This window comes from Pavona decussata, unplaced genomic scaffold (assembly GCF_977016875.1).
Source record: "Pavona decussata unplaced genomic scaffold, jaPavDecu1.1 SCAFFOLD_184, whole genome shotgun sequence".
Lineage (NCBI taxonomy): Eukaryota > Metazoa > Cnidaria > Anthozoa > Scleractinia > Agariciidae > Pavona > Pavona decussata.
In genome coordinates this window covers 657,501-670,455 of record NW_028145593.1, presented here as the reverse complement: position 1 = coordinate 670,455, position 12,955 = coordinate 657,501, and the positions used below count along the sequence as shown (strand labels likewise).

The 12,955-nt window shown below is 38.7% G+C and overlaps 1 protein-coding gene across 1 annotated transcript in view; it reads left to right on the top strand.

Annotated features, from left to right (window-relative positions):
• The window catches only part of LOC146462800 (uncharacterized), a 274,708-nt gene that overhangs the window by 90,972 nt on the left and 170,781 nt on the right, over window positions 1-12,955 (top strand). The window contains exon 24 of the mRNA XM_085085070.1: window positions 7,892-7,963. Within this exon, the coding sequence (XP_084941196.1) occupies window positions 7,892-7,963 (72 nt within the window). The remainder of the gene's footprint in view (window positions 1-7,891; window positions 7,964-12,955) is intronic.

Genomic DNA, 12,955 nt, shown 5'->3' with positions numbered 1-12,955 from the left:
AATTTTTAATTGTATCAACTAAAAATGTTTAAATAGAAGAAAATTAAGGTTCTCGCAGTTATCTATGTAACAAAACTGTTTGCGAGGAACCTGAAAAAAAATTCACACATTTTTACGGGGTTTGAACCCATGACCTCTGCGATACGTATGCAGTGCTCTACCAACTGCGCGTATCAAGCCTACTGGGAGCTGCATGCTCTTGTTTTGGGTTCATAATATCATAATATACCGGTGAAGAATGAATGAATATGAATATAAAGCATGTTACACATATTATGTGTAACATGTATAATTATGTACTGCGGATGAAAGATTAACTTAGAGGGAAAGATTCGCAGTTATCTACGCAACCAAACTGTTTGCGAAAACCAGTGATAAACTGTGAAATAAATGTGATGGTATATTTCCAGCCTGGTGAATGAATGAGAATGATGTATTATTTTTAGAAAGTGACACAGGCATACTCGGAAAAAAATCCGAGTGCTCCTATCAGGAGTCGAACCTAAGACCTTCCGATTACTAGTAATCGGAATCGCATAGCGTAATCGCATAGCATGAAGATGTCGGCAAGATCATTCCCAAAGGCTTAATTATCAAATGTAGACCAACGTTTGAATCATCATCCTGTGAACAGTTACAGCGTCGATGGACAAAATTACTGACAAGAACATCTCGCGAAATGATTAAACTCCTTCAAATACAATGCAAGAAACGCATGCACCGTGACAAGATTATTGACGATCACACTAAACGTTTTTTAATACTGACTGATCCCAAACCCGGACGATTTGACATACTACCCAAAATACACAAACAAGGTAACCCCGGACGTCCCATTGTTTCCAGTAACTCTCACCCTACAGAACGCATCTCTCAGTTTGTAGACTATCACCTCAAACCTCTGGTACAGACTACACAATCCTTCATAAAAGACACTACATACTTCCTTAACAAACTCCAACAACTCGGACAATTACCCAATAACGCCATTCTTGTCACTCTGGACGTTTCTTCTCTCTACACCAACATACCTCATAACGAAGGCATCAACGCGTGTCGACACTTCCTCGAAACACGTAACCGCAACCCCTCTACCATAAGTTCCGAAACTTTATGTGACCTCATACGCATGATCCTTACCATGAACAATTTTACGTTTAACGACAAACACTATCTAAAGACTCACGGAACTGCTATGGGAACCAGAATGGCTCCTTCTTACGCCAATTTGTTTCTCGCCAAATTTGAGACGGACGCATTACTACGTGCTCCATTTCAACCATACATATGGTGGCGCTTCATAGACGACATCTTCATGATATGGACACACTCTCTCGACGACCTCCAAACCTTCACTACTTATCTCAATAACATTCACCCCACTTTTAAATTTACATCAAATTATTCTCTCACATCTATACCCTTTCTGGACGTCAGTGTGTCTCTCTATAACGGCACTATCACTACTGACCTTTACACTAAGCCTACTGACAAACATCAATACTTGTTACAATCTTCATGTCATCCTAGACACACTAAGAGAGCCATTCCATTCAGCTTAGCTCTCAGACTTCGACGTATTTGTTCTTCTGACGAAACTTTTAAACTCCGCACTAACGAACTCAGAACCTATCTCAACAAACGGGGATACAATCTTTCATTCCTCAACCAAGAAATAGGACGTGTTAACGGCATCCCACCGGTTCCGACGCTATAGCTACGAAAGACACCTCCGACACCAACCAACCTATACGAGTACCCCTTGTCGTCACATACAATCCAGCCCTTCGTTCTGTATCATCCATTATTCACAAACACTTCAACATCCTATCTTCATCTCCCCGCTGCGCTAACGTTTTCAAAGCCGCACCTCTTGTTGCCTTCCGATGGACCAACAACCTGAGTGATTTACTAGTTAGCACCAAACTACGTAATCCCACACAAAACAACCTACCCCATGGATCTTTTCGATGTGGAGACAACTGTTTAACTTGCAACTACATAACAGACGGACGTACCAGCTACACATTTCATTCTACCGGCGAAACTAGACATATTACTCATCATATAGACTGTAACTCTAAAAACGTTATTTACATGGTACACTGCAACCGCTGCCACAAACAATACATAGGAGAAACAAAACGACGACTTAAAGACCGTTTTAACGAACACCGTAGACCAGTCGACAAACAAACAAACAGTTCCAAACCCACCACAGTTTCAGAACATTTTCTCTCTAACGACCATAACGCTTCTGACATGCTACTAATTCCTCTCGAACTCATCAAATCTAATCGTGACAGTGTACACAAAGCTAGAAAGGCATACCTCATCGACAGAGGTCAAACTATTGAACCCTTAGGTCTTAATAAGAGAGATGAGACATGAACATTTTTCCCGTCTTTCATCTTCCTACGTTATGTAATTAACTCATTGTTACGTATTTTGTTTTCGTCTACCACGTTGTAACGTTAGCTTATACCTATTTACCAGTTGTATTTTCAAATTTCAAATTGTAACGTTTTTGTTTATGTAACTTTAGCCTTTTTTCAGGTATCTATTGTAGCTGTTTAAAATTGTAACGTATCTTGCCACAGGGTCAGTCTCAAACATACCCTGAAGAAGAAAGGCCGTGGCCTTCGAAATATTGGAAAATATACTTCCCTGACCGTGAAATCAGCCTTGCTCTTTTTTTAGATCGTTTGTTTGCGAAAAACCTGACGTTTTCTTTTAACCACCCAGCAGCTTACTGCACCTTGTCACTTGTCGTAGCAACAATTTTTTTTTTGGATGATTGCAAAGTAATTTCACGGCACAACTGTAAATTAGTACGTTCTCCACAAAATAATGTTTCTTTTACTTGAATTAGCTAATGTGCTTTTCATTACGTGTAAAACACTCTTCGTCTACATAGCTAATTGTTCGTCGCGACGAGAAACCGTTATTAATAAGTATATCCTACTATCCGTAAGGCTCGGTGTACAGCCTAACGCAACTTCTGCGGCGCCTTAAAATTTAGCAAATCTACCATTTGGTGGTGAAATTTGTCAAAGGAGAAAGATTAAGAAAAGGGAAGATCGTTAATATCCTTGACACACCTTTGACATGAATCGGAGACAATTTGGACGCCACCGTTGGATGAAAAACGTGATAATAATAATAATAATAATAATAATAATAATAATAATAATAATAATAATAATAATAATAATAATGTTTATTTGTGCTTTTTTTCTATTTACATGTTGATTCTTACAATCTTTTAGTGGTGTTATATAAATAAAATTAATTATTAGTTAAATTAATGTGCAAAGCAAGGAAGCTAAATAAACCATTAGGTTGTCTTGTTAGCTCCCTGGCTAATTTAGGTTCTAGATAGCAGGCAAAAAATAAAGAAAAAAAAATGAAAAAGCAAATGAATGTTAATTCTCAATTGAAGATCATCCTTTTGTGACGATTGGGTGAAAATAATCTTGCTTTGGAAATAAAATTTACCGTTCTTGTATCTGTCCAGGATTTTGACATTAAAAACAGCTTCTTTGTTCCCCTGAACAAAGTCTAAGAGTTATCTCAGCTGATAGCCTATAATGTTAACCATTCTTTGAATCCAACATCCTTCGAAACCAAGAGGAAGATAGTGCGGGCTTGGAAAAGTGAAAATAGGCGGGAAAAATTAGGCGTAGAAAAGTAAGAGGACGGACTGCTTACTAACCAGTTCCAAACAGCCCAGCCAGCACTGCCTCCTGATTGGGCAAGAAAATAGTTTTGTCCTTCCCGCGTATTCGGTGAGCAACACGTATGCAGTAATCTTCGTGTCTTGATATCTGCGTCAAACCTCTTTACTTACACTTTTGACAAGCGTGAAATACGAACACAAGTTCACAGTCTTTGCCTTTGATGCGCGTCGAAGGTAAAGTCAAATATCAGCACTGCTAAACCGTTATATACGCTTATTTAGCGAATCTTATATACGAGAGTCATGTTAACTTCAAAAATGCTACTCCATAGAATATTTAAACTGGGGTGAGTGAGCCCTGTAGCCCTTGCTGTGCCTGTCACCATTAGAAGCATTCTGCAACTTTATAGTCTATGTTTCAATAATTTGTCTAGCGTGAAGTAATTCTGCTTGTATTGCAAAGTGACATGTCAAAGTTCCTAGTGATTTTTCACGCATGCTTACATGTGACTTTAGCGTGTTTGGCCCCTCCGTAGCTTAGTGCCAATCCCACTCGAACCCATTCACTCCCTCAGTTTCTACTCTTCACGCAGGGTTGTTCTCTACAAAATTCCCTCTCCCCACCCCACCCCACCCCAACCTCCCACCCTACGCTCTTACACTGGTCGTCTGTCAAATCCCATCTTTCACCTGCCACGGTTACAGTAGTATCATCTTGTGATAATAAAAAATGTGATTATAATATATCGGATGGTCAGTTGCTTGTTAAAGCATTTTATAAGAAACGTCGAACAGCGTTACTCTTAATTTTTCTGATTATAATATAGCATAATACAATTATACACGCCTTTTCAGTAGAGACATAGCATAGGTTGCTATTCCACTGATTCTTGTCAAGGGTGAAGTCAAATGTGGGAAACATTTGAACTAAACCTTTCAAACGCTTCAAAGGAGAAGTCAAAGAAGCAAAAGGCCTTCCATATACTTTTATCATGGTTGAAAGGCGCTGTGCAATACAATTTCACAGCAATGACTGTCATCTCTTCCGCTCATCCTTTTTTTTTTTTTTTTTGCTTCTCCTTCCCAGAAACTTTAGACCTTTGTCGTTCAACACGTTGAATGCTGCCATTGTTGAACGGAGTAGAACCCTACACAATTTCTGTTCAACTTGTTGAATAGCTTTTTTCAACGTTAGCATTTAACTTGGCATGATACACTGTTAAGCATTGACCAAATAGCAGTCGAAATATTTGTTGATCAAAAAAGGTTGAACCGTCTGTACGCGATTAAAAGGGTCCAATTGACCATCTTTTGCGAGACTTAACGCAAAAAGGTGGCTCTCCTTTGCAAACCTTTCGAAAGGGCGTTTTGTGTCTGCCGTACACCCTACGCTCTTTAGTCTCCGAGTAGGAAACTGAAATATTTGAAGAGAAGTGAAGGTTTCCGGGCCGGGCATTGTTCTGTTAAAGGGACAGTATCACGCTATATTTAGTAACACATTAAAAATCGGGAAAACGCTATTCGGTTGATAGCAGCCAAGGTGTAACGACAAAATTCCATTTAAAGACTATCAGAATGCAAAGAAACTACCCACGGATATTTTGGCCAGCAGATGACCAAGATAGAGAGGGGTTCAAATTTGAAAACGTCTGGCGGACGTTTTCAAATTTCGCTGTTGTGACGCACTGAAAATCGCCGGTTGTACGATATTTTGGTTCAACCTTTCGTCTTAGAATCACTATTAACATTACTTTAAATTAGCCTTTGAGAAATTAATTAACACAGTGTTCAAAATTTATATTTTGTGAGTTTTGGCCAAAAATCATGATATCTCCCATCGATCTCCCATGATACTGCCCCTTTAATTAAGCTGTGTATCAGTTTTCTTTGGGTTTGAAAAAACGGGAAAAACGGCCATGAAAACTGGCTTTTCCAATCTGTAATCTAGCTTCTTTGTTGGTAAATCATGACACGCTACACTGGCAGTACTGAGCATCTTTCAGAATCACTCTTACAGCGACTCAGAACCACTGAGGCTGCGGGTTTTGTTCCTGAAACTTTGTAACGATGACTTCTATTGATTATTGAACGTTTCTTTCCTTTTTGGAGCAATATATCCTTGCTTGGCTTTCCTCTGCCAGAGTATTCGTTTTGAGGTCCAATTTTCCCACAAGCTGCTAACAGCAAATCCTGGAGACAAACTAATGCGGTCATATTTATTTTGCAAGCAGAATATAGTAGCATGTTAATTTGTGTTTTGTCTGCCCGAACACGCGTTGTTTGAAATAACTCAGCTTGTCTATTTTCAAAGTGTTGGCCGTATGTATTTACCGTCTCAATACTTTGTTTTAAGCCATTGATCTTAAAGTTGTTACGAAACGCCGTAAGCCATGCAGGGTTTTGAACCAATTTTGCAGACTAAACCCACTTAAGGCTGGTTTCCATATAATCGCAGACGATCGCATACGATCGTAGATCGCAGATCGCAAACAATGGCAGACAATCGCAAAAAAGCCCGGGGGGGGGGGGGGGGGGACTCCCATATGAAACAGACGGGGGTGCTCGTCGTCTCGCTTAGGGGTGTAAATTTTGGAATTTGGTCTCGCTTAGGGTGTTCCGGGCAAAGGGCCAATATTTTAAGGCGCCAAGGTCTCGTCTAGGGTTCCGTGAAGAAACACAGAATTACGCGAAGAGAAACAGAAGTCAAATTTTCTTTTTAACTTGTTTTCTTTACCGCATTAGGGGTTAAGCCAGACCCGGATTGGTCTCCTTTAGGGGTCACAAAAAGCTTGAGCCACGCCCAGATGGTCTCCTTTAGGGGTTCAATTCAAAATTTCTGACAAGCATCCCCGTCTGTTCCATGTGGGAGTCCTCCCCCGGGCAAAAAAGGCTGTGTCTATATAATCGCAACGATCGCAGAGCCGACCGTAGCCATACGTTTTGGTCAGCAGAAAATGTCAAATATACACGCGTGTGTAGGCTGAAGAGCAAACAACATCGCAAACGTGGAAGAGCAGAGATTTTGCGCAAGCAAATTAACTTCTTTTTTTGTCGTGAAGCGACGGCGTCATCAGCTCCAAAACCGTCAAAAACATCGGTTTTGGATTCGATAAGGACCGTACGCAGTTCTTATGTGCGAAATTTGGCCTCCGCTTCCCCGGCCGATAAATTATACTTCTGCCCGGTTTTGTCCTGAAAGTTGGCCTTTTTGTTCTTGTCTTTAAAATCTTTGCTGCTGCGATGGTAAACACATTCATAACGTGCAACGTCCTCCATAAATTCCTCGTTACTAACATGTTCAATCTCAGCCATGATTTAAATGCAACTAAATGAGTGTTGCTACGTTGACCGTTCCTACAATCGAACACACACGAGTGTTGAATCGTGGGAGAGAACTCGAAATATTATGGGGTGCGTTTCGATCGCGGATCGCAAAACTTTGGTTTCCATATGATCGCACAATCGCAATTGATCGCAGATGATCGCAGACGATCTGCGATCGTCTGCGATCACGATCACAGGATCGCAGACGATCACCGAAGTATGTTTCCATATGATCGCAGACGATCGCAGACCTTATTGCGATCTGCAATCTGCGATCCGCGATCATATGGAAACCAGCCTTTACGCTTACTTAAAGCTTGTTCCTAATTCATCTCATTTCCAAATTAACAAAATTAGACATTTTTACGACAAAACTTCTAGAAGTATTCGGAGTATTGCTGATATAATGATGACGGCTGATATAATAATTTATTTTGTCTGTAAGAGACAAAAATAAAAGGCAAAAAAAAACTATTTGTGAAAAATTTGGTGCCCTGGTAACGTCAATGTCAAGGCAATGAACACTAACCGACCACACCAAATTGTTCCTAGATGAATTTCTGAAAAAAGTCGGCAGGATTAGTTTTCATGGCGATTGTTCAAATATTAACAAAGTTATTCATGCAGGTTGAAAGTCACCTCGGTTAGACCCCCCCCTTACGGACTAGAGAGGCTTTATTTACTATGCTGCATGCTAGTCGTGGTGATGCAGAAATTTTACTCCGTACATTAGCACTTACAATCAGAGCTGGTCATCCAACGAGATTGCCAATACTTCAAGAAAACAAATATATTTGAACAATAAGGCTCGCCTGCTTTATCTAAAAATTAAAAACCTTTTGAAAATAACGTTTAATATAACACCAAGTTATGGTTATTTTTTGTTAGGAACTTGACAAGCAACCAGTTGATGGACCTGCCCCAGGGTGTCTTTGATAACAATACCAATCTGGGGTTTCTGTAAGTGTGACCTTTCTGTAGTAAAGTATCAATAGTAATCCCATAAGGACTTCCGAGAGGAAAGAAGATGGAGGTAAGAACTGAACCTGTGGAATTTAAAATAACATCAACATCAAGAGTTTTTAGATATAAAAACTCTACATAACGTTTTGTTTAAACTTATTATGTTATTTTTAATGATGTATAGATCTGGCCTTTGCATTTCATATCTCCCATCCCTTTGCATGACATATCTGCATAACGTACAGCGTACAGACGTACCAAGAAACCAAGAGAGGCTTTAATTGTTCCGTCCGACACAAGATTAGGCCTGTTTTTTTCTCGTCGTCGGAGAGAAGAAAAACCCACAATTTAAACCTGAAAATCAAAATTACCCTGATTTTGCATATGCATTTAAGGAAGAAAGAAATAAAGAAAAAAACTATGATGAGGCATCTGGCGCAGGGTAAAGAACAGAAAACGAACGATTTTTGTCGTAAGATTTTTTGTAGTTAAACAAATGGAATCTCGGCTACAATTAAGAGTAACTATTCACAATGTTTTCAATCACCAAAGCAAATTAACAGTTTCTGTTCGGGCTGGTGTCTGGATTAAAATAAAACAGCTAAACAGTTAAATTCTGGGGCCCAATACACGAGGCTCTCCTAAGTTACGATCCATCATGACTGTTGTATTTTTTAATGATAGACCATTACTAACAAGGATACAACTCAACTTCAGAGGGACTCGTGAATATGGCCCCAGGTGTCTATATGTTATCACGAAGAATTGCCTTGTTTATCTTTAATTTCTGATGCAAGTTAAAAACAACAACAACAACAATTTATTTATAAATTCAGATTACATAAGGGGCTTGTCCCGCAAATAGCCACAAAGCTAGTCGAGGCGGGACAAGACGAGCACGAGAACATAATGGACAAAAAAAAAAATTACAGTTAATTTCAAACATGCTGGAAAACAGAAAAAAATCTTCGTTTACATAATAATGCAGATTTAGATCAGGCTATGCATCAAAATTAAAGTAAATTATATGTAATTTTTTTAGTATCTTTGATATTGTAACAGAAAAGAGATGAAAAGGGAAAAAGAGAATCAGATTAAACTGGCAAAGAGAAGGACATGGATGACCAGTTTTTCATTTGGTCAATTATCGTTTCCACTTCAATATAGGAGTTTTTGGTTTCAAGTGTATCAAACAACTTTTCTTTTAGAGATTCTTTAAAAGAATTTTTTGCACTTTTTTTAGAGTTGAAGGTATCCCGTTCCAAATTCTGACCCCAACACGCGAGAATGCATTTTGTCTGGCATTAATGCGAGATTCCTTTGTATAAAAATGGTCAGAGGTAGAGGAACGCGTTTTATAAGGATGGACACTAGAAATTCGAGAAAATGGATTCAAAATAATTCTTGGGGCAGTGTTTTCGTTTAAATCAAACATGAGGTTGCAAAGGATTCGCAAAACAAGAAATTATACTGGTAATATTTTTGCTTGAACAAAAAAAGGTATGGCATGGTCGTTCGTTTCAGCAAAATATAGTAGCCGCAATGTGCGCTTTTGAAGAACAAGAATTTGATCAAGGAAGGTTTTACATGTATTGCCCCAAGAAATGAGACCATAGGTTATGTAAGGTGCGATTAGAGACTGATAAATATTCGGAAGAGTGCAAGTAGGAACAATATGCCGTAACCTTGCGATTAGCCCAATTGTCTTACTTATTTTTGTTGCAACAGAATTAATATGTACCTTCCAGGACAAAGTTATTTCATCAATTAACAATCCAAGATATTTAATTTAATGAAGTTTTAGGCTAGTTTACACTTGGTTTAGGCTATGTTTACACTTGGTTCCCGAGCACGTACGGTGCCCCAGTATGATTCTTGCTGGCAACTAATGTGAACGCACCCTTTTAAGAAGACCTGAGTCCACGAAAGAATTCGGACACGATGTCTGTGCCCGGGAACAAGGTCGGGACCTTGTTTTAGGGCACCGAAGGAGCCACCGATTTCTTTTGTTTACGTGTTTTTCGTTTATTCCAGTACACTTTACCCAACACAGTACAGGTTTTTGCTGCAATCCACCCTAATCTTCACCTATGGTCTTCATTCGTGTCGCCTCTTAGGTATTTCATGTGCATGCATAGCACTACTACAAAAGTAAAAAGCTAGATAAAGCAGTAATCACGAAGAACACATGCCTGTACATGATGAAATCTGTGCTCGGTTTATTAAATATGTACATAATTACATATTTTGGTACCCAGTGTCTGAACATAGCACTATTTTGTGCCCGATGCCATACTACTTTTTTGTGGAACTGAAAAATTCAATTAAACAAATCAAAGAGATCAAATTGTGTTCTCCTACACAAAAAATCCCATTTAAAGGCACGAGAAAAGATCTTGAAAATCAGAAAATAACATTTTGAGGTGTTTTCCTTAAATATTTTCGCCCTGGCCCCTCGCATTAAGTGTACTTCAAGGCTAAACTGGCTTAGACTTCACCATTATTATTCAATACACATTTTAATGTGTATTGAATATTGTTATCATTAAAATGATAACTTGGTTGTAGTTCTCATTGCACGTTAACTCATTCACACTGTTACTAATTCATGTTTAAATTTTTAAAAAGTTAAATGAATGGGCCACCTAGCAAACCTTACACCTTACCTCAACAAGTGGTAACAGGTTTAACACAAAGTACATAAAAAGTGTTATGTATTTCTGACAGAGCACAATATTTATATTCAAGAATGGAGAAAATGTACAGTACAAATTCATGAACAAAAAAACTTTCAATATTTTCAACTGTAGTGGACATGCAGTAAATGAATTTCATTATAACAAATGAAAGGGGTTTGTGATCTTCTACTGAGCAACATTGGCTAGTCTCTTTAAGAAATAACTGGGGGTTCATGCGATAACATGGCTTCTCAACCACTCTGAATTCACCATTTGCAATTAGAAGGCTGGTAGCAAGGAGTTCCCCTAAAACCTCCCTTTATAACTTTAATTTGGCCGCTCTCGATTGTTATGAATTAAGGGTCCGTTTTAAGAAGGCTATATGATTTGCTCACTTGGGTCCTCATTTAGCGTCCGTTGTCCATAATGGAGGAAAATCCCTATTATAGAGGTCACTTAATTGGGAATTTGTGGAGATTTCGCCGTGACAAAGCCGAAAAACTTTCCGTAATAGGGGTGTCCATACAAGAGACGTGTTGGCGAGGAGAAGTAGGACTGTAATATGATCTTATGATAATGTCTTCCCCATGATATTTTGGTTTCTCGAAAGTGGTTGGACCTCCCACTCCTTCTGAGAAGCTAAGGCTCAACATCGGAAGCCAACTTTACTATTAAACAAACTTGTATGACCAAAAAGCGTGAGGCTGAAAATGACTCATTGTGGATAGACACACGTTTGAAAGCTCCGATCCCCAAAATCCTTAACTTCTGAAAAGTCAAACTGCATTTTAAAAGCTCTTCTTTTCTTCTTAGCATTCGAATCGAAAGTATTGGCAGAAAGTACTAGCCATGCCAATTTAAGTTGTAATCCTAACAGAATTTGGTTTATTTCGAGCGCAATTTCATGTTTTTTTTTCTGACATTTCAATTCAAAAATTAATTTCGGCTAACCACACGGAATGTTGAGCCGAGTAGAACGTAACGTCATGTTATCCCTTCGTCGAGTTTACATGAACACAATTTCATCGTGATACCAGGGAAGTTTCTATAGATTGCTTTAAGATACAGCTGTTTACACACACGTAAGTAATACAGGATGAAATTGAGATGAAAGATGACGTCACGAGAGGAAATGTCGATGCACGAAATTAGTCGGCTAGTTGCTGTTTGAGTATTGGCGCACGTATTTTACGCACTTTCGGGCAGCTAAGGGAACTTATTTGTCATGTTGGTCATCTAAATTTTATTTATCTTCGAAGTTTAATGTCTAAAAATTTTGATTTGAACAAACTGGCTTGGTTAAACATGTTTCATTTCTAAAACAGAACAATCCAGTAAGTGAAACTTGCTAAGATAGATAGTTTTATTAAGATAAATCATTGCAGCCCCCTGGCGGCTAAACTACGTCTACTTTATATCATAAAATAGGATACCACGAAATACTAAAATCTAGAACTAATGGAAAAATATGAAATTATACACATCTAAAATGCCTAAAAATATATGTAAAAAAAATTACTAAGAAATATTACTGCTCTCATTTAAGATCAAAGTATTCTTGAAAGGCGGAACCCTAAGTACCTCTTACTGCGCGTGCAGCCTGTACTGGTGTTTCGTACGGGCAGAACTTGGCTATGAATTTTGTGACTTTTATCATGTACCATTTCTCTAAACAGAGAGTTACTGATCTCTTTCCTTCTGCAAAATAAGTTTGGGATTACACAACGCATTCGGGCACATTATACGGAGCGAGCGCTTTTGTAATCTTTCTATGTCATCAGACAAATATTGTGGCAAAAGCATGATGGACGACTGGGCATAAATAGTCTACGACTGGCTGGATACAGGTGGTTACTAAGAAAGTATAGTCGAGTTGCTGCTTTCTTGCATACGGACTCTATATGTGATACTCACCAGAGTACCTGCAGCCGAGGTTGTAACTCCGGCTTATAAATCACCGGATGAATACTGTACTTTATTACTGAGAACTGTTTCAACCAATTGCACCTGCCAGAGGAAGATGTCTACAGCATGAAGTTCTGTGATGTTCATCATCTTCGTAAACCAAACATCAACTGACCAGACACTGACAAGACCCCATATCCATTTTATAGCCTGCGAGCAAGCTCTAGGGAGGAGGAGGGGAGAGAAGAAGGAAAGCTTGCAGTGATGTCTCAGGAAGGTTATTATTATTATTATTATTATTATTATTATTATTATTATTATTATTATTATTATTAAAAACTCGATGCAAAATGCTGATTGCTGGATATGAAATTTGGAGCTTTCGTCATTACTCTTCGCGTGCGTC